General features: G+C 34.0%; 1 protein-coding gene across 2 annotated transcripts in view; it reads right to left on the reverse strand.

The window, feature by feature from the left end:
* Positions 1-23,494, reverse strand: part of LOC123633016 (pleckstrin homology domain interacting protein) — a 131,595-nt gene that overhangs the window by 81,623 nt on the left and 26,478 nt on the right. For both annotated transcript variants that reach the window (XM_045543919.1, XM_045543917.1), the window contains exons 7-9: positions 15,814-15,974; positions 2,053-2,274; positions 1,635-1,735 (exon numbers count right to left, since the gene is read on the reverse strand). In XM_045543919.1, coding sequence (XP_045399875.1) covers positions 1,635-1,735; positions 2,053-2,274; positions 15,814-15,974 — 484 coding nt within the window. The remainder of the gene's footprint in view (positions 1-1,634; positions 1,736-2,052; positions 2,275-15,813; positions 15,975-23,494) is intronic.

The following is a 23,494-nucleotide window of genomic DNA, read 5'->3' on the forward strand; positions in this document are numbered from 1 at the left end:
AGGAGGTAAAAATATACAAAGGAAAGCAATAACTAACAATTAACTATTGGTATTGTCTATACACATCAGTAAAATATTTCAACTTTTATTTAAATACCTACAGAAAGCCTTTAAATATTAAGAATGCAACTAAAGTACAATCAACTTACTTTGTCCAAAGAATGTTTTTGATCACAATCTTTTTTTAAAATATTATTTTCAAATGAAGGATAGTTTCATTACATTACTCAAACCATGGCCCCTTAATGCCCTAAGAACCAAGCCACAGGAATCTTCATACACAGGGGTTTAAGAAGCATGCCTCTCATTAGGAACAATTATCTAAACATTACTATTTTAAAGTAACAAAGGCATACATAAATTATTTTATTAAATAACTCAACTTTGGTTGATAATTTATAAACAGAAGTCAGAGATAATTTTTTTTTTTTTTTTTTTTGAGACAGAGTCTCGCTTTGTTGCCCAGGCTAGAGTGAGTGCCGTGGCGTCAGCCTCGCTCACAGCAACCTCAAACTCCTGGGCTTAAGCGACCCTACTGCCTCAGCCTCCCGAGTATCTGGGACTACAGCCATGCACCACTATGCCTGGCTAATTTTTTTTTCTATATATATTTTAGTTGGCCGGATAATTTCTTTCTATTTTTAGTAGAGACGGGGTCTCGCTTTGCTGGTCTCGAACTCCTGACCTCGAGCAATCCACCCGCCTCGGCCTCCCGGAGTGCTAGGATTACAGGCGTGAGCCACCGCGCCCGGCCCAGAGATAATTTTTGAGATATGTTATAATCTGAATGACTTTCTACCCTTAGAGTGGTGGAAATAGCCATTTCAACACTGGAATCACTGGGTACACTACTTCTCTATTCAAAGACTGCCTATGGGGCAAATACAATACTTCCTCTCCCCACTACAACCACTCAAGTGACAAAATGTAGAAAGGACAGGACCAAAAAGGCAGGGAAGTGCTCTAGTCCTGGCCTTGTCAATATTTAAAAAAATTGTTTTAACTATTAGAAAGTCATTTAGCTTTTCTTTACCTCAGTGTCCTTAATCAAAAGATAATACTCTCCAGCCAATTTGTTTTGATTAACCAAGATATCAATATAGGTGAAAGCACAAATGCAAAATGCTATTATGGGAAGGTAGGGGGATGGTACATCTAAGTACCTTGGTATAGTTTAGTGAAACTTTAATGATTCTGTTTTCCTAAGTTTCCCTGGATCTATAAGAATATCTGAAGCATATAAATTAAGTAACATAAAAGATTAAAATTATTCTAAAGAACGGTGTTAGGATCTCTTAAGATTATATTCTCAGCACCAAAAGGAGCTAGTGAGACAAAACTATGCAACACACAGAAATGAGTGGTAATAAATCAGCTATATTCTGAAGGAAAGAGATAGGACTAAGACAAAGATAAGAGAAAAAAGAAACACATGTTAACATGAGAAAACTTTTCTTTCAAGTATAAAAAAGGAGGACGCCTGAAAATAAAAGAGGTCAGTAAAGAGCCAAAAAAGAATTTCTAGTGTTTACTCAAGGAGGAAAAGTAAATTTATTCCTATTGTTGACTACTTTATACTTTTGCCATGTCAACCATTAAACACATTTATTCTATGAAATAAAATAGCAACTGACTTTATTTTAAGGGTTCCAGCATCCCAGAGCCAAAAACAAATTGTGCCATCTGCCCCAGTAGAAGACAGATATCTCTTTGAGCCACTGCACAATGGTGAGAACTGAAAAACAATCACAGGGGGAAAAAAATCTTTACAAAAAGAACGACACAGTCCAAATAATAAAATCCACTTTTTACCATACTAATAGCAACTAAGAACAACAGTTAGAAAACACCCAGAATTGACCAAGGTCATTACTACCATGTTAAAGTCCATATATTTATCAAGAAAGCAGAAATATGTCTTTAATTGACCTTATATACTGGATTATAAAAATGACTTCTTAAAATTTAAATTATAACTAAAAGTGACTTTATAAAATTTCCTTTAAATTAAATTATAACCAAAAAGGATTTTATAGGGATTAAAACAATTACCTGTAATGATGTAATAGACGCGCTGTGGCCCTGAAGAACAGCCAAAGGTGCACAAGTTCGAAGACACCAGACTCGGATCATTTTATCACAACTTCCAGCTGCTATCATGGTATTCTCATAGTTTACAGCCATGTCTGATATTTCAGCAGCATGTCCTCTTAAAGTAGCTAATAATCTCCCATCGTCTGTTGCCCAGATTTTTACAAGACAGTCATCAGAACCCTTAAAATAAGAATGGATACTAGAATTAACCCTATAAACTGTAATTCAAGTTCTTAACACTGATAAATCATATCTCTTATGTCCACTTCCCAACAATTATATTTTTAAGTACTGAAAAGTGTTACATACATGTTTTAGAACTTTGTTCTACACAAAACTCTCTATTAAATTAAATCATTCATTCATAAAGAATACCTGTGTGCCCAGCAACAAAGACAAATAAATAGGAAGCTGGCGATAATTAACATTTACCTCTGGTCCCCACCTACCATTCAGTTACCTCTGTCTGGAATCTTGTGAAAGAATTTGTTCTTTTGAAGTAATAAAACAAAACTTTAATTGCAAAGCAAATGTAATATGCAATGGTGACTAACACTATGTTATTTTGTTATATAAAACTAAAAGTAAGCTAATTTGTGACTTTCTCCCAGGAAGCTAAAAACATAATAGGTTAAGAGTTTCTTATCACTGATCTTCAGCTAAAAACACAGTATCACCTAAAACCAATTAAAAATAATAATTAATCTTATCTGTACAAAGTCAATACAAATACATAAGTTACTTGTTTATTCTGCTGTAGTAGCATAAGTTCAGAAAGAAATCATAAAGGATACAGTCTCCTATGAATACTTATATTAAGAAATAAACATTCCCATTTTATATAGTCAACATAAAGATTAGAATTTCCAAAACTTATTATAAATTTTTTAATATATATAGAAGTAAAAAGAATAATGTTATTAACATATATCATCTCCCAAGTTCAAAACGTACCAATATTTTTGTCACATTTTCTAGTTTTTAACATAAAATCAAAATAGGAAACAAATACTTGCAAAATTACTCAATGTTTTTCAGGACATAGTTTTACTAAGATTTCATGTTAGAATTCTTTATGACTTTCCAATCTAATTCTTAAAAAAAACACCTTTATATTTGACATTACAAAGTACTCAGAGGACCTACAAAGGCAAATATGATTCAGGACAAGTTTTCTGCTTCATACTGACAATAAATGTAACATATAAATGATCACAATATTAACAGAATGTTAAATGCTGTATCATTGTTGTTGTTTTCTTTTTTTTTTTTTTTTTTTTTTTGAGACAGAGTCTTGCTTTGTTGCCCAGGCTAGAGTGAGTACCCTGGCGTCAGCCTAGCTCACAGCAACCTCAAACTCCTGGGCTCAAGTGATCCTCCTGCCTCAGCCTCCCGAGTAGCTGGGACTACAGGCATGCGCCACCATACCTGGCTAATATTTTCTATATATTTTTAGTTGTCCAGCTAATTTCTTTCTATTTTTAGTAGAGACGAGGGCTCGCTCTTGCTCAGGCTAGTCTCGAACTCCTGACCTCAAGCAATCCTCCCGCCTCGGTCTCCCAGAGTGCTAGGATTACATGCGTAAGCCACCACGCCTGGCCTAAATGTTGTATCTTAAACCAGACTCTGCCAACACTACCTAAAATGTTCCAAACCAGTTCTTCTGATTAGCTTTGAAGCAAATTAGGTGGGTTACAAAGCACTGACTAACAAAACTTAACTTTGGTAAATTATCCACATTAAAATCCAGTATTCTCATCACATAAACTTAATCTCAGGTTCCTCATCTATAAAATAAGGTTAAATTGGATGATCTCTAAAGTTCACTACACCTTTAAAATTCACTGATTCAAGAATTCATTTATCCATTTGCCTTGCAATTAAAGGACACGCCAACCAGTTAGATACAGTGGAGATGAGATACAAAGACACAGTATTCCTGTCCTTGGGAAGCAAGACAGAAGACTGTAACGTGTCCTAAGTGTTATATTGTTAATAAGCAGAGATTCAAACAAAGGAGCAGTCTGTTTTTCCTAAGAGATGGAGAAGCAGAGTCTGGAAAAGAACCCAGACGCAGTGATGCTTGCACAGTTTTATGCAAGAGGTAAAATGTAGTAGCTTAAAAGCACAGACTCTAGGGTCAAATGTCTGGGTTCATGACCTGGCAAGTCACCTACTTTCTAGCTGTATGACCTTGGACATGCTACATATACTTCCTGTGACTCAGTTTTCTCATCTTATAGGGTTGGAGCAAAGACTAAATGAGTAAATGAGGGTGAACACAGTGCCTGACACATGGTAAAAGCTATATGCTATCTATTGGGTCATTAACTATAACATGTCGGATATCTTTAAGTACTAAGTTTGACAGTTGGTATCACTGACATTTTCACTTTGACCCTTCGTATGTTATTTTTATTGTGAAGGTACATCCTCAGTCTTTCAAATGAATGGTTCTTTGGCTTGTGATTATCTTTAAAATTTTTTTAGAGCAATTTTTGTGAAACCATGGAAAGTCAAAAATTTGTGTTATTTTTGAGTATAAGTTCCATCGTGGAACTAATGCTGCGTAGACAGCTAGAAATATCAGCAAAGTGTTTATGTGGCTAATGAGTGCATAGAATGTGGATGGTTCCAGAAGTTCCACTCTGGGGATTTAAATTTTGAAAATGAGCCACATGGGCGACCTGAGACCAAGGTTGATTATGACGAGCTGAAACCCGTAGTGGAAGAGAATCCATCTCAACCTACAGGTGAATTAGCAGCAAGGTTTGATGTTACTATTCCAATAATATTGGACCATTTGAAACAAATAGGCAAGGTAAAGCAGCTGGATAGATGGGTATAGCATGAATTAAATGAGCATCAGAAGCTTGCCTTTCTTTGCTGTCGTGACATAAAAGCAAACCATTTCTACACTGTATTGGTATGTGGGATGAAAAATGGATTCTTTTTGACAATCACAAGTGTTAGGCACAATGGTTGGATAAAGATGAAGTGTTGAAACACAGTCCAAAACCGAATATTCATCAAAAAAAAAGCTAATGGTGTCTATCTGGTGGTCCAGCACTGGTATTATCCTCTACAGCTTCTGGTCAATAGATTACAGCAGATGTCTACTGCACCCAATTGGACAAAACGATGAGTATGCTTGCAATTAAGCAGCCGAGACTGGTCAACAGAGACAGGCCAATCCTCTTGCAAGACCAACATGTTGCAAAAAACAATGCTGCTCAAACTACAGAGAGGCCAGACTTGGAATCTCTCCATATTCACCAGACCTTGCACCAATTGACTACCACTTCTTCCAGGCTTTGGACCACCTCTTGCAAGGAAAAATATTCAATTCTCAACAAGCTGTGGAAAATGCCTTTCGTGATTTCATCACCACTCGCTGCTGGCATAAACAAGCTATCATTAAGATGGCAAAATTGTGTTGACAGTTTAGGCTCATACTTTGATTAATTGTACTGCTTCTTGTTTGAGATGTAATAAACTAAACTTCTGATTCAAAATCAGACATTTCCAGTTAATGATCTAATACTATAGCCACTTTTCCTGGTAGTAGTATTCTCATTATTTTAATCATAAATTCATTTTTTAAAAACATTCAAAATATATATAGGGAAAAGTATATTTAAACACATGAAAACGTAGAACAATGTGAGACGTTCAAGGAACTGCAAGTAGTCTGCAAAGTTATTTAGAGTGTGAGGTAAAGGTATGAAAATGAATAGGAAAAAATTGTGAAGAATCTTTTACAGTATAATAAAGAATATGGTACATAATGAGGAAGACTTAAGAATATCAAGCAGGTAAGAACCAACATCAGATTTATGTTTTCCAAATATCATCCTGGCACCAGTGTGAATTAGGCTATAAAGTAGAAGAACAGTTGAAAGTTGTTAAAATAGTGCAGGCAGGAGAGAATGAGTAGCAAACAGATTATTACATCATAAGATCAAAAGAGATGGTTACAATAGCTGTTTGTGGAATAAAAGGGATAAGGAGTATGTCATTGATTATCTGTAGGAAGTAAAGAAAGAGTTGTAGCAGACTATGATTTCCAGAAAGCTGGTCTACAACACCACCTGGCACATGGGAAGTACACTAGGGATTTGGTAAATAAGAAACGGCTTTACAGCATTCATTCAACTTAAGTTCTCTAAATTCCACAAAGTGGATCAATTCATTCACTACATTTGCTTACTTCCAAAAATTAAGGCAATATTTGGTTTTGATCTGCATTCAAGTACTAATATAGAATTTTATGCATGGAAAGGATTATTTGAACTATTTATGTATTTATTTATTTAAAGGAAAGCTAAATTTCAGAACAACTTGATAGAGTTCTTTTTGGTATGGCTTATTCAGTAGCTATTCTGACTATATAAACAAAATATATTTTTCTGTGTAAGGCCCAGCAGTCAATTATGAATGTATTACAAAACAGAAGATTAGAGGTGATAACTATGTAACTGTCTGATAAGAAAGTAATTTACAGGAAGCAGCTATAGATGACAATGTTTGATTTTCTGCAAACAGAAAACTGCATACATTTAGAAACAAGTTACTTCTGCTCAGATGACCTTTAAATTAAAATGTATACCTGTACGCCCTTCCCTAAAAGTGAAGTATCAATTATGCAGACCAAAGATTACCACCTTTCACATGCAAATAAAATAATGTGATATCTAGCTGAAAATATCTTAGAGAATTTGGTGATCCTTTAAAGCCTACTGTTAACCTGACAGACTTGACAGAAAGAATTCTAATTTCTCTTGTGGCTACTTTATACCTTTATGAGTCAGGAATCTCACCTCTTGCTGCCATTAAAATAAACAGTAGAAATGAATGTCAAAACGACATGTATACTGTCATGCATACTACAACTTCATTTTCTTATTGAAGCTAAAAAGTAACCTGTTCTTCAGGCAGAACTAAAAATTGCTTATAATTTAAATTTAGTTCAAGTTTTTTTCAAGAAGAGGCCACTGACTTTCCTACAAATCTATCAGACCTGTGTTTCATTTCCCTCACAAATTAGCCTAAACTTCAGTGTCAATCATTTCAAAATATGCCCAATTTTCTTGTCTCCTTGTCCATCTACACCACCAGTGACCAACCTTTTATAAAGCTAACCATCATTTGCTCTGATCCTACTGCCAGGATGCCAAGTACCACCATGGTAAAGAATATAAGCACATTAATTCTGCAACATTACAAATTTATGAATCCCCTATTTACTTGGGATGCTATGCCTAATCAGTAATCTTTTTTTTTTAACTGGTCCCTATTTAATACTCTTTTCTGTTTTCAGGCTTTACTACTCACCTCTAGAACCCAATTCCATTCCTTAACAAGACTCTCACCAGATAAAATATTTCATATCGATAAGCAGAATCTCTTGATTGTGGACATAATTAACTATCTTTCTAAACAAGCCAAATAAATGGCTATTTTTATATATACCACCTTCATCTACTCATCTGTCCTTAAAAATCATTGCATATCAATAATCTCCTCTCCTATCTTCACAGTGCTCTTAGTTCCTTCTCCTTAACCAATATAGCTTCCTTTAAATTAGCAGACTTTAAATTACCAGCTCTCCTGTCCATTACTACTAAACACACTGAATGCTCACTATTGCTTCTGTACAACCTCCTATGCGTTTTTAAAAAATAGTTTGAATTTTAACTACACGATTTTCAAGAATAGCACAAATGCCTTCCATATCCCCATCACCCAGATTCATCAACTCTTAAAAATTCACTTCATTTGCTTCATCAGCACCTTTCTTCCCTCCCTCTCTCTCAACATAACAAACACATTCACATACACACTTACCACTGTTACCATTATCTTCTTCTTAAGAGCAGGCTGCTGACTCGATACCCCATTACCTCTAAATAAATCAGTGTGTATTTCTCTAAAACAAGGATACTTGCCTATGTAAGTTGAGAAATCAATATTAATAACACTACCATTCAATCTCTAGGCCCCATTTAAATTTCGTCAATAATGTTTTTTCTTTTTTGGCCCAGGACCTCATACAGCTAAAAACATTACATTTAATTGTCATGTCTTGTCAGGTTCCTTCATTCTGGAATATTTTCTCAGGCTTTCTCTTTCATATCTTCAGCTGTCTGTAAAAAAAATATAGACCTTAGGATAACCCAAAACCTAGGTCTGTTGAATGTTTCTTCGTGACCAGGTTATTGTCTTTGCAGGAATCCCAGAGATGAGTGCTGTGTTTTTCTCAGGGCACCACTTTAGAGAACACACAATATCAACCCATTCTACCACTAGTGAAATTAACTGGTCACGTTAGTGTTTCCAAGGTTTCTCCCCAGGAAAGCTGCAATTTTTCCTTTTTGAATTGATTAGTGTCTTGTGGAGATATATTACAAGTTTACATCAAGATCTTCAAACCAAGATCGTCTACCAGCTTCTATTTGCTAACAAAGAAATCAGCTACAAGAACATTTTGGAGACAATTCCAGGTAAAGGAAATAAACTAGTACAAAGACTCTAAGCCATAAATAGGCTCTGCAAGTTTGAAGTATAGGGAAAGATCAGTATAACTAAAGCACAATACAAAAGAGTTATTTACCTTACAGACTTTGTATGCACCAAATATGTATGCAAACTCTCCCAAGAAATTCTAAGTTTCCTGCAAAAAAGGACCTTATTTATTTTTATATCTCTAATTGACTACTTGATTCGTTCATCATCTGTTGTATGCCGACTGTATGCACCAGATACTCCGCAAGGCACTACAGATCTAAAAAGTGTAAGAAAAAGTCTGTGCTATTAATAAACTCACAATTTAACAGGAAAACAGACATCTAAACAAATCCATCCCAACATAGTAGGGAAACACAATATAAGAGAAGCAAAAAGTAAAGTGCTAATACTCCACATTCAGAAGAAAATCACTTTTTTTAATAGTCAAGCTTTTTGATAATTTCAGTCTACATTAAATGTATTCAATTTTTTAATACCCATTCCCTCCTCAGTGCACTGCAATCTCATTCCTATCCCTAACATTAACATAAAACATTTTTTGTCAAGGTTACTATCTTAATCTGTTGAAGCTATAACAAAACACCTTAGATGTGGTAATTTATAAACAACAGAAGTTTATTGCTCACAGTTCTGAAAGCTGGGAAGTCCAAGATCAAGGTGCCATCAGATTTGGTGTCTAGTAAAAGATTTCTTTCTGCTTCACAAATAGAGTCTTCTAGCTGTGTCCTCACATGGTATAAGGGGCAAACAAGCTCCCCTGGGCCTCTTTTATAAGGATACTAATTCCATTAATGAGGGCTCTGCTCTCATGACCTAATCATCTCTCAAAGACCTCACCTCTTAGTATGACCACACTGGGCATTAGGTTTCAGCATAAGAATTTTGGGAGGGACAGAAACATTCAGACCATTCGAGACCAGCCTAAGCAAGAGTGAAACCCCATCTCTACTAAAAATAGAAAAATTAGCTGCGTGCTGCGGTGTGCACCTGTATGTAGTCCCAGCTACTCGGAAGGCTGAGGCAGGAGGATGGATGGGGCCCAGGAGTTCGAGGTTGCAGTGAGCTACAAATGACACCACTGTACTCTACCTAGGCAACAGAGCAAGACTCTTTCTCAAGAAAAAAAAAAAAAATTCATTCAGACCATGGCAGTCATCAATGACCTTGCCAAATCCAAAAGATGTTCTAATTTTACTTAAGGTGTCCATGCTTCAGTCCTAATTTTACTGTAGGTTTCCATTTTTTATGAAATGCTCATCTTCTGGCTTTTAAGATACCACATCTGGTTTGGTTTTTCTCTGGTCCCTCAGGCTGCTTCTCACTGTCAATTACTGACTCTTTTGTCTGCTTTAAAAGCTGAAGTTTCAGCCTTCTTACATTACACACATACGTGGTAATATATTCCATTTCTATACTGAATGATTCCTAAGCTAAATCATCTTCTTGCCTAGATCTCTCTCCTGAGTTCCCACAGCCTACCGGGCATTGCTATTAGGGCTTTTCACACAGGTATTTCATGTCCCACCTTCTCCGCTTAAATTCCTACCATAGTAAATGACAGGACTTTCTAAATCACACAAATTAAAAACATATCATCCCATAGTCTTTCATCTTACTCCCTCCCTACATATAAATCAGTCTCTCAAGTCTTAGAAATCCTATTTTTAATCTGTTAATTCCATCCCTACTTCTGTGACTCTGTTCAAGCCCTGATGATTTCCTTCATAGATCACTGCCTTTTCACCAATTTCTCTGTATATATACTTAGTTTTAATCCATCCTCTACAATAATGCCAAAGGGACCATTAAAAAGAGAAAAGCTATTCATTCTTCTATCTAAATCCATCATTAACTCTCCATACTTAGCAGGTTACAAAAGGATCTTGAATATTTTTGTCCCCCACCAACATCTCTAGCACTTACTTAATGATGAGTCATATTTATTCTATACCACATATAATAATATACAATTGCATGTTACATTCTCCCAAAGTTTGTAAATGCCTTTCCTTAAGTCAGCAATATCCAAATCAGCTCCACTGAGGTATTACTTCTCACTAATTTCCTTTACCATTTCCTACCACAAGGTTGGATTAGGTACATCTCCTCTGATACCTCTCAGTGTCTTGTACACCCTCTGTCAAGGTTCTTAGCACATTGCATCAATATTGCCTGTTTACCATCTTTAAAGGCTCGAAGAACAGATATAACTTCTTTCAATTCTATCTTCCAAGTTCTCAGAACAGTGGCTGGCTCATAAAAGACTCTGAAGTTCATTAAAGGAATGCATAAACTCATACTCTTTATTATACCCTACTACACTGATGGAAACATTTTATGCTCCTTCATTTTAATTTGAACTGATGAGAGATATTTCACATTTCTGATAAGGAGAGGAAAACCCTGCTTTTTACATAGTACTCAAAGTACTTTTGTATTATGAGTGTCTTAGTCCTGAGAATTCATCAGCTCTACTTTTCTTTAGTAACTATTATTTCAGGCAATGATTCATTCTGAAACTAAGTAAAAACATTAAAAGGCTAAGAGAGAATTAGAGAGCAAAACCTGACTTGGTAATTATATTACCTCCTTCCTTGGGTTTTTCTAATTATTCTACTGGGAAAGCATTCATTATTAAAATATTATAGCACAAAATAATGACATTTTTTTCTAATACAGAACTTCGCTTATAAATTATAATAATTTCCTTTTAAATTCTTATATAGCATTTATAAGATTTTAGTTGGGTAAAAAATAAAATAGATAAATCTGTAAGTAGCAGCAGGTAATATGCATTATTTTATATAATCCCACCAAAATCCTTTGGGGTTGGTACTATTATCTACTCTCCTCCCCCTTTTTTTAAGAGATGAGAACACTATAGAGATTAAAGGGGTGAGGCGATTTGCCCAACTTGCACTATCAGAAGTAGTAAAACTGTGTCTAAGAGCCCTCTGATGCCAAAACTGATGCTCTTAACTACAGTACTACATACTGCCTCTGGCTATGCCTCTTCAAAAAGGACTCAAAAGAATTAATCCCTTGGAAAAAGCTTTCAAATATATACAGACAAGCACCTTAGAAATAAATCAGTGAGGTCTTAAATACATAAAAAGGAAATACTGGTTGGTGCATTACTGAATTATTATTCCTATAAATAATAATAATGTGTTCTCTCACTGGAATCTTTCACTGGTCAATCATGATCTATCTTAAAGCCTTATCCTATCAGTTTTCAAAACTGATTTCCAAAGCACTAGCCAGTGTCTAGCGTGATCTAGTGGAATGAGAAAAACACTCAGTATCCATCCCACTTTATGAGTAACAGGAACAATGAACATATATCTACCTATCACCACTTGAGGTGATAATCAAAAAAATACAAGGAAAATTTAAAAATCTGTGCTCTCATATCTTTGCATTTATCATAAGTTATTCGGTTATTAAGTATGGAATGTCTGATTTCCTTCAGTACTAAGTTTGACAGTTGATATCTCTGACATTTCATTTTGACACTTCTTGGGTTTTTTTTTAATTTTGAAGGTACATCCTCATTCCTTCAAACGCACGTTTTTGGCTTGTGATTATCTTTCAAATTTGTTTTTTTAGAGCAATTTTTGTGAAACCATGGACAAGTAAAAAATTTGTGTTACTTTTTAATATGAGTTCTGTCACGGAACCAATGCAGTGCACATAGCTCGAGATATCAACAAAGTGTTGGGGAAGGATGTGGCTAATGAACGCGTAGTATGTCAATGGTGCCAGAAGTTCCATTCTGGTGATTTTAATCTTGAAAAGGAGCCATGTGGGTGACCTGAGACCAAGGTGAATAATGATGAGTTGAAAGCTGTAGTGGAAGCAAATCCATCTCAACCTACGCGTGAATTAGCAGCAAGGTTTGACATTACCATTCCAACAATATTGGACCATTTGAAACAAATGAGCAAAGTAAAGAAGCTGGATAGATGGGTACATGAATGGAAAAAGCATCAGAAGAGAAATCTTCTCAAAGCTTGCCTTTCTTTGCTGTCACGACATAAAGCCAAACCATTTCTATGCCACATTGTTACATGTGATTAAAATGTATTCCTTTTGACAATAGCAGGCATTTGGCACAATGGTTGCATAAAGATGAAGTGCTGAGGGCTGGGGGTGGCGGCTCACACTAGTATTCCTAGCATTCTGGGAAGCACAGGTGCAAAGATGGCTTGAGCTCAGGAGTTCGAGACCAGCCTGAGCAACAGCGAGACACTATCTGTACTAAACGCAGAAAAAGTAAGCCTGGTGCTGTGGCACGCACCCTGTAGTCCCAGCTACTCAAGAGGCAGAGGCAAGAGGATCGTTTGAGCCCAGGAGTTTGAGGTTGCAGTGAGCTACAATGACACCACTGTACTTCATCCAGGGCAACAGAGTGAGACTCTGTCTCCAAAAAAAAATGAAGTGCCAAAACACAGTCCAAAACCGAATATTCACCCAAAAAAGCTAATGGACCACAGTGTCTTTTGGTGGTCCAACACTGGTATTATCCACTATAACTTCATGAATCCTGGTCAATCGAATACAGCAGAAGTCTACTGCAACCAACTAGATGAAATGATAAGGATGCTTGTGATTAAGCAGCCAAGACTGGTCAACAGAGACAATCCAATCCTCTAACAAGACAACACTCAATCACGTGTTGCACAAACAACCCTGCTCAAACTACAGCAGCTGGACTTGGAAACTCTGTCATCCACTGTATTCACCAGAACTTGCTCCAACTGACTACCACTTCCTCCAGGCTTTGGACCACTTCTTACAAGGAAAAATATTCAATTCTCAACACACTGAGGAAAACACCTTTTACAGTTTCATCGCCACTCACTCTCCAGGCTTCTCTGTTCCTGGCATAAGCAAGCTACCATTAACATGGCAAAACTGTGTTGATAGTTTAAGCACATACTTTGATTAACTGTGCTGCTTCTTGTTTGAGATATCATAAACTAAACTTTTGATTTGGAATTGGACATTTCATATTCAATAACCTAACAATATTTTAAAGTCTGTAGCTGCAAATCACCAGTAAAAAATCACAAATGAGACTGTGAGTTTGGCACAAGTAGCACATTCTATCACATACCTAAAACAAACAACTTCTAGACTCCTGGTAAGACCATATAAAATAATACAGTGCTACTATTCTTCTATTTATGTGCTTTCAACTACAGGAAATAACCAGAAAATAACTCCCTCTTCATATATCATTCCTGTTCTCCAAATCAAATGCCTTAGAAGTAGGAATTAAGTGTCTAGAAAAGGATAGCAAATTTTTCTGCACAGGGAAAGGTCATAAATACTTTAGGCTTTGTAGGCCATATGGTCTGTGTCATAATGACTCAACTCTGCTGTTACAGTGCAAAAGCAACCACAGACAATATGTAAACAACGGAGCATGCTTGTGTTTCAATAAAATTTTATTTAAAAGAACAAGTGGTGGGCTGGATTTGACCCAGACAGTAAGTAGTATGCTAATCCCTGGATCAAAGCGCTCTTCCAACTCTGTACCTTCCATTCTACTGAACTTGTGAGATAGCAATCAGCACATTATTTCATAGCATTTTCCTTCAAACATTTCCAAGACATTATGTATCTAAGTCATATCAAAATGCACACAATGCTTCATGAAGTATGACAAATGAATATTACAATCCCTATCATTTTTAAAGAAAGAATTCCCACGAGATACTTTACTAACATCAAAACTTAAGAAGTTATATAGTTTTTATAATCAATACAATGGCATAATTTTATACTCACGAAAATGAAGTATAAACTCAATGTAATGCTTCCTTTTCATTATTTCAATTTATTACTGTTTTTAAAAGAACTCCTTCAAACATAAAAATGCCAAATTTACTTTAGGTTTTGAGAGCTTAATTTGAATATTACTATATTAAACTTGAATGGCTAAAATAGTTTTCAATTATTATTTGAGACCAAATTACTATTGTGGGTGTATCAAATACTTTAACAAATATAGAGAGAGCTCTTTCTCCATTCTGAAAATACCTGTCAGAAAGTGTAGAAAATTTCACTTTCGTTTCACCGAGTACAATAGTGATAAAAGAGAAGGCAAAAGGGGAAAATACTGAATTAAAAAGTGATCTGCAAATGCCTAAGGTAGATTAGAGCCAAAGGAAAAGAAAATTATGAAAGCAATTTCCCACATCTTATTTTAGCTATTTTACAGATGATCAGGTGTATGGGCAGAGTAGAAGTAGGTATAAATAGGTATCAATTTACAAGCAAATTTACTAAAAAGAGGAATCTACAATTGTAACTATAAAATTTCAGCTGTTCTCTTCAAAGACACAGGTGAAAATTTCCATTTTAACTTCCATTTCCTATTTTCTTATTTCAAAGCATATTAATGACCTTGTAAATGAATGCATACCTTCAGCCCACAAGGTAGTGTTTAATAATAAATGTAACCATAATACTGTAATAAGTATTCCCTTAAAAGGATGTAGTAAAGTACCTGAAAATAAACTGAAATGTTTCCAAAAGTAAATTACTTTTTAGTGAAGTAATTTAAGTGAGGAAATTAAGTGAGTGAATTACTCACTTAAAATAAAGCTCAAAGGCTCTGCTTTATTTATCACAAATAAATAAACCCAAGAGGTTCTTTAAACACAACATCAGATATTCCGAAGAATGACATGTTAAGGATAAAAGGTAATAAGCAAAACATATTAGATATGCTCAGAATTTTTATCTTTTTTCTATAACTATTTTAAGGGAAATTGTACATAGACTTGAATGGTTCTCTGTAGATAATATAAAAGGCACATTTAATAATCTCATGCAATTAGTGTAACAAATTTGGGAAATGTCCTTAGTTTAGAATTAAAATAACTGTAAGACATTTTGTAAAATATCAAACAGCATGTCTGATATATGTTGAGAACTACACTTATTCATGATGTAGGACCCCTTATAACTGTGACTATGTTAGAACATGTCTTTCAGGAACTTTTCAAATTTGGATGAAGTCCAAATTTAAGTAAAATCTTCTCGTTATAGTAAGTTACATTACCTGAATTTCCCATTTCTCATTAAAAGAAAAAAACCAAAGTTTTATTTCAAGTTCACCTAATAAGCATTTCTTCAATTCCATAAATGAATAAAGATAATACTCTAAAAATTACTTACAGTAAATATCCGTCTGCCAGTTCGATCAAAAGTTACACAGTACACTGATGACAAATGTCCAAGAATTCGTTTATGCATTTTCATGTGCTGATACACTGCAGTTGGAACAAGTCGCTCAAGTCTGTATTTCCCATTCAGCTTCCTTGAAAACAGAGTATCCGCTACCAAAAAAAGGGAGGGGGAAATAAACGTAATCTGGAAATTAATTTTCTTAAATTATCACCTCTTAAGAATTCACATGTTACAATTTGTCATTTGTGGTAAAAATAAAAATGATTTCTAATGTATATGGCTCCTAATTAAAAGTCTTCCAAGTCATCAGTAAAAACATTATTTCACCTGAAATAAGGTAAATCAGGCACTATCATTCTTACTTTATAAGGAAGCAAATGCAATTAAATGACCTGTCCAAAATCACAAAGTAGGGCATGAAGCTAAGATTAAAACCTAGATTTCTTTTCTCGCTAGTGCTCTTCTAAAACCAAAAACATTTTACATATTATTTTCTTTAAAGCCCTGCTGAGATAGTTTTTCTCACAAAAGCAATTAAAATTAAAATCCAGTGAACTTTTCATCAACCACTAAAATTTGAACACTTTAAAATGACATGCAAAACGATGCTTAAAAAAATCTTTCCAACAAGACAAAGGAATAAGTCATCTGCATTATGAAAAAAAAATAATTAAACTGGGGAGCTTGCCGAACACCTGTAAAATGATTCCTTTTCTAAACCTCATTAGCTCTCTCTTTTCAACTCATTCATTCTAACATCATTCAAGATCCGACTTAAGTTTATCTTCTGCCCCAAAGCCCGATATACTGACTCCAGCCCAAAATGTCCTCTTCCATCTAAATTACAACTGTACTGATACTTTCTACACTGATAACTTACCCAGAAGGTGCTCAATAAATATATGTTGACTAATCTGCAGGCACGTTATTAACCTATAGGTTAAGACTTTTTTTCTAACTGTGACTGCCACCTACATTGGACAATTGGCACTCAAGTTTCTTACTTGAATTTAGTCCCAAAGAAAATAAAATATATATACAAAATACCATTCAGCCCAGGTTTAGAGCCTAGCAAGTATGCCCTAAAGTTGATAAAACATAAATATCTTGGGTATATTGTATACATTCTCAGTATTTCTTATTTTATTCACATTCAATAAATGTTTGGCTCACACTACATTTGCAAACAACAACAACAAAAACTTTGGTCCTGGTGAAGAGGTATGTAGATACTTTGCAGGTTCTTAAGCAATAATATGTCAAAGAATAATTATGTTTACTTAGATTTCTTTTACTAGAGCAATTATTTAACATTTTGATAAAGTATTACCCTTGCTGTTAGCATGTAAGTTCTATGCACAATCTATCCAGACACCTAGGAATGTCTAAGACAAGTTTTGACAGTTGTGAATTAGTATATTTAGACTTAAACTGGTTATATAAAAATTTAACAGAGATTCAGTAAGTTTCCATCATAGCTTAGTCCCTGACACATTTTCCTTATGTACAAGAAATGGCCTGGTAAAAGACATTCTCCAATGCTTTGGCTCCAAACTGATTTAGTACAAGAATCACACAAAACCACAAACATCAACTGTCCTGCCAAATGAGAATTCAAAACATCTTATCCAAATACCAAGGATTACTGACATCTCAGAATCACCTGTCTGTTCTTTAAGAAAATATGCTATATCACATAAACATTGACAGTGTTACCAAGATATACTTTAATTCCCTCTATCCAAAATTTACAAAATTTTCAAAATGTCAAATATGAAAATATTTAACACTGTTCAGATGTGAAAATGATTGTTGGAGATAATTGAAACATCAAAACTATTATTTCTCAATGATGATCAAGCACTATATATGTTCAGAATTTTTTTAGATGAATTTGTTATAAAGAGTATTTAAAAATCAGAGAAGATGAAGTATTTCCAAGCAAAAAATACTTCCCTATACAAGAGAAAATATTACTGTTCTCTTAAATATAAGTCTTACTGAATCTTTGACCCAAACTGGGATTAAATCTTTATTTTCATTTTGGAAAACAATTGAAAAAAAGAATATCCTTTTCAAAATGTTACTTTACAGTACACTTTTCAAGTAAAACTTTCCAGAAACACATTAAGTGAAATACATTTCTCGTTAAAACTATATTCTACACTACCCTTTGCTTTGTAATGCTTAGCTACCAGTTAACTATTTGACTGTATCCTAAAACAGAAAGTACCTAGCAGAGTCCTTGCTCTCAACCAATTTACAAACTGTACGACAGCACTAAGAGATATGACATACAGAGAGAACAGCATGTAGATTACCAGGTAATAAATTGATGGTTCAAACTTTATAACTACAGGAGTTAAAGAAGAAAATATAAGTATAGTTCAGTAGTTGAAGTACAACTGAAGAGGCTGAATTTGAGGAAGAACCTGACCAGGTCAAATAGGTAGATAATTTTTACAAAGGTAGAGTGGAGGACCTAAGACTCACATTCAATAATCTCACATTTTCTTTTATTATACCATTTACATAATGTCTATCTCCCTTGCCAGATCTTAAATATCTCAAGTACAGAAATTCTCTTATATTCTCACAACTCAATATAGAGGCCTTTTAAATAAAAAAGTATATAAATGAATCTTACTTAATAAGATACACAAGATGGTTCATTTAATTTATAGTTTCATGGCAAAAAGGTAAATGGCAATTATTCACTAACGAAATTAATAACAGACTAATTGGATTTTTGAGTAAAAACAAAATGTCTCTTGGATTACAGAAACTCCCTACATTTTATTAAATTAGAAAGTCAATTTTCAAAATGAGCATGGTTTAACATATATAAGAGGATACAAAGGAATACGTTCTTTATATGACATTATTCTAGTTTTAACCTTAAATCAAGTAACATATATGATTTTGGTTTAAAAGTACATTTATTTTAGCCTACCAAAGCAACTCTATCTTTTTCATTTGGCAAATACTTTCTTCTCCTCCAGGGCCAGTTCAAATGTCATCTCTTCTAGGAAGATTGTGGTGAATTTCAAAAGCTTCCTAACTGGTTGCCCTCTAACATGACTTTTCTGCTCAAAACTGCAAAGCTCTTCATTTCATTCAGAATTAACACCAACTTCCTTACAGATCAGCCTATGAAGGCCCTGCAGAAACTTGTTTCCCATAACCTCTCTGACTTCACCTGCTACTTCTCCCCATGACCTGTGCCAGCTACTCTCATCTACCCCATTCTTCTAACACACCAGGCATGCTTTTCACTTAGGGTCTTTGCACCGGCTGTTCCCTCTGTGTAGAATGCTCTCCCCGTATATGGATAATTCCTTGACCTCCTTTCAAGTCTTTTTTCAGATGTATGCTACTTACTCAATGAGGCCTAACCTAATCAGCCCATTGAAAATTGCAGCCCACCTCCTACCATCACCTCTAATTCCTGATCCCCCTTTATGTAACTCTGTACTTGTTCTTTATCCATCACTTATCACTGGATACTATACATTTATTTGTTTATTATGTTCATTGCTTATTTCCTGCCTCCTCCCACTAAAATCTAACAAGCTTTATACGGGCAGGGTTTTTTGTCTGTTTTGTTCTTTGATTAGCCTAAGGGCTGACAATTGTGGCTGTCACTTAGATGATCAACATATATTTGGTGAATTAAATAAATTATATATTTATAAAACAATTAAGTTTGGAATAAAACAAAAATGGACGATTTTTTTAATCTGACAAATTAAAAATCCAAAATATCTCTAAATTGTGCTTCATTGCAACTCCCCTGCTAAAGGGATTTAATTGGTGGGGGGGGGGTGGAAGGGATGCAGAAGTAAACATACTCAATTTTCTGAAACTAGAACAGTAAATAAAAGAAAAATCTCAGAAATCACTGTTATCCATTAGAAATGAGTTATTTTAAAGTCTAAAGTAGAAAAGGAGCAAAATACTGAAAAGTATCATTTGTAGTGTATCATTCAGAACAGTCTTTGAAACAAAGTCTATGTGCACAAGTCTACAGAATTACTAAACAAAAGGCCCACAATTTCTTAAATGAACTATGTACTTATCTAGTCCTTGGGTTCTAATCTATTACTTCTCTAGGTATCAGGATGATAAATCAAATTCCCCCACAGGTCACTTATTCTTAATTCACATCTAGTTATTTTTCAAGAATTCATTTATTTCTCAAATCATAATACTAATGCATATTCAATTAAGAAAATTAGGATATAAATGAAAGAAAAATCTACAATTCTATCACCTAACACAATCACTTTTAAGATTTCGCAAAGGTTTACACTTCATAAACAGCATTTTAACAGGTATGTTGTATTCCTTAATGAAATAAGAGATAAGCTTTAAGTTTGACAGACTTGTGTTCAAGCTTGACACTATGGAGACTTTAAGCAAGTTATTCTTTCTAAACTTCAATTTCTCCAGTTATATTACTGCAGAAACATGTCCACTTTCCACAATACGCTTGGTTTTCACATTATGCTGTTCTTTGATATCCACAATTTCACAAATTTTAAGTAGTCAATTCTATCAATATTTTTCCTTTCTTTTGTGATTCCGTTTACTGGTTTACCATAAAGTCCTCCTACTCAGCCAATAGTACAATAAATATCCACTTAAATCTTTTTGTACTTTTTTTACAGTTTAGATTTCTCATTTAACTCTTTAATCCATCTACAATTTTAATACACCTTATGAGGTGAGTCTCTAAAGATATTTTTCTCTCCCAAATAACCAAACATTTGTTCTAGCCTTTCCATTTACTAATTCTTTTCTATTAAGTTGTGATTACATTATCTTATATATACTCTGTGCTAGGCCACTGACATGCCTGCTAGTCTATTTCTATGCCAACACCAAAATTTTAATGTTGTAATTAATGTTTTAATATTTATCCAGTTATTCCTCTTCATTATGAGTCCATTTAAAAATATTCTTATTTGTTAAAGAACTTTGAAAATAAATGAAAAGTTAAAAAAATTTGTTGGAAATGTAAATTTAATTTCATTTACTGAAAAACAACTGACATTTTTCTATCCAGAACCTAGTGCTTTCTTCCTACTGGGCCCAAGTTTTAAACACAGATGATTTTTTTAAAAGATAAACATAACAATTAAAGTCACCTAAGTTTCTCTCACTATACCATTTGAACCAAATTCCTGAAGAAAAGATGGGTAGCTGCTATAAAAAAGGATCTGCAATAACCTTAGTAACTATATTTTTGAGGACATTAGAAAAATACATTATGCAAATCTCTACAAGTACTTAAGCAGAAATACCATTAAAACACTTTCTTCTTTTTCTGCAAAGTACTTTGTAAAATGGACAAGCACACATGGTAAAACTGCAATAAATTATCCAAGATCAAAATTAACCATGGTTAAAAAAGATGATTTGGAAAATATTAAAATTACTATGAATTAACAAAAATGCAAAGGTTAGTTTTTTGTTATTCTGGTTTTATAACTGTTAAGAGCAATATAACATGCTATATAATACCTCCTCCAGTGTAGGAAAGCTGTCCTCCTTCAGAATCAGAACTGGAGGGCCCCAGAACTAGTGCCTACAACTTCTGCCAACTCATGAAAGCAGAGCCCTGCTGGCAACCTAACAAAATGCAAGAAGCATGCGGCTGCAGATTCCAAAACCTAGAGAATCAATTTTTGTGACACTAAAAGAATTAAGTAAGGAGACAAAAAGAAAACAGAGTATGTAATTCAGAAGTTATCTCGGTACAATTTGGACCCTTTTCTGATACAGAAAAAGGGGTAGTCAGATAAGAAACAACATCAGAGTATGTTACCAGAGGTTGTTTTAACTAATTTTTATTAAATTCGTTTTTTTTTTTTTTTTACCCTGTTTTGGCTAATTTTATTCTGTGATTCTGGTTAAAGAAAACATTTGAAAGGAAAGCTCCCAGGTTTTCTGTAAATAAAATGCAAAAGAACTTATAATTTATAATTAGTAACTACAGAAACAGTTCCTAAATTAAAATACAAAAGAGTAAATTCTGGATAATCAGTACTGTAGGTTTCATTTTAATCTCTACTATCTGTGTTATAAAAAGGCTTTAGCTTTCTAAATATATGATTAATAACCATTACTGGTTATTAATCAGTACTCATATAAAACAAGAGTTTGGCAATCTATGATACACTAAACTTGAGTGAACTACAAAAATACTGATAAAAACTTAAGCAAGAATACACAAAAACAAATTCCAAACTGATTTATCTCTCATATAATGCCATCTCCAATTTTAGATGAGAATTAGAATTCCCAACAAAATGATACTATATTCATGATCAGACACTCAGAGAGCTCTATCTATAAAAATGACCTTCCAAGTTCATTACAAGTCCAAATAGTTGTCTGTATACGGTGTTGGTGATTTCAGAATTTAAGATAAATGTATTATGTGACAAAGTATTTAATAAGGCATAAAATTACATGAAATGTTATTCACTTTAGAGAAGCACAAAAGTGTTCTAAAGAAAAAGAGATATAATTGTGGGGGTCACAAAAAATAGCTAAAAATAATTTTCTAACAGAGATGTTATATTAAAGACAGGCATCAAATACCTTGAGAAAAAGGCTGTGAAGGAAGAAGAAAGCCACCATGGCTTGGAGCTAGAGAGAGAGAGAGGTTCTTACTAGGAGGACTTCAAGAATCTGATGATAGAAAACGTCCTATTATCTCCTGCAATTAATAACGTGAGTAAATGTCAAAATAAAATACAATATACAATGTGGGGATAAAAAAAGTCTATAGAACACTATTAGGATGTGTAGCAGGTTTGGAAAATAATGGCTAATATTTACTGAGTGCTTTACTACATGCCAGACACTATTCAAAGCACTTTACTCTCATATAATCCTCACCCATCCTTTGAGGTGGGTGCTTCTATATCCCTTACCAACAAGGAAACTGAAGGATAAAATATAATTTGCCCAGAGATGAAGCCCAGGTTTAAACTCATGCAATCTGTTGCCAAAGAGTCTACCTTTGACTACACTACATGCTGTCTGTGTGGACAATTAGAAAAAAAGACCGAAAGGAAACATACCAAAGTATTAATAGCAGATGTGCAGCAAGACTGATTTTTGAGATTTTCTGTTTTCCAAGCTTTCTCCATTGAGAAATATTCATTCTAATTTTTTTTTTTAAAAACTATAATTCAATCTACCTGAAGGAACTCAAAAAAAGCAGTAAGAAAAATAAATAGATTAACCTAAATTCAAAGACTGACAAAAACAGACCCAGAGATAAAGATGGAAAAATTTAAATTTGTTTAATAATAAAAAAAAACCTAAAAACTAAGTATATTAAAGTATATGAATTTATATTATACACAGAGGATGACAGCCTTTGCATATTTGACAATAGATTGAAAAACGATATGCTATAAAGAATTCACACTTGTTTTGATTCAAAAGCTGTAAGATAATACTAGGCCACCAATTTTGTTTGTAAGTTTTGTTCATAAAATCTTTCCCACTGAGTTTTTAAAATAAAAGAGAAACATGTTGATGATAGTTTAGATTCAATTTTATTTAGGAAAGAACCGTATAAGGAGGAGAATTTAATTCACTATAGAGCCACAATGGCTTGCCATGTTAATTCTTCTGAGGTTACTAATAC

Source organism: Lemur catta, chromosome 2 (genome assembly GCF_020740605.2).
Source record: "Lemur catta isolate mLemCat1 chromosome 2, mLemCat1.pri, whole genome shotgun sequence".
In the NCBI taxonomy this organism is placed as follows: Eukaryota; Metazoa; Chordata; class Mammalia; order Primates; family Lemuridae; genus Lemur; species Lemur catta.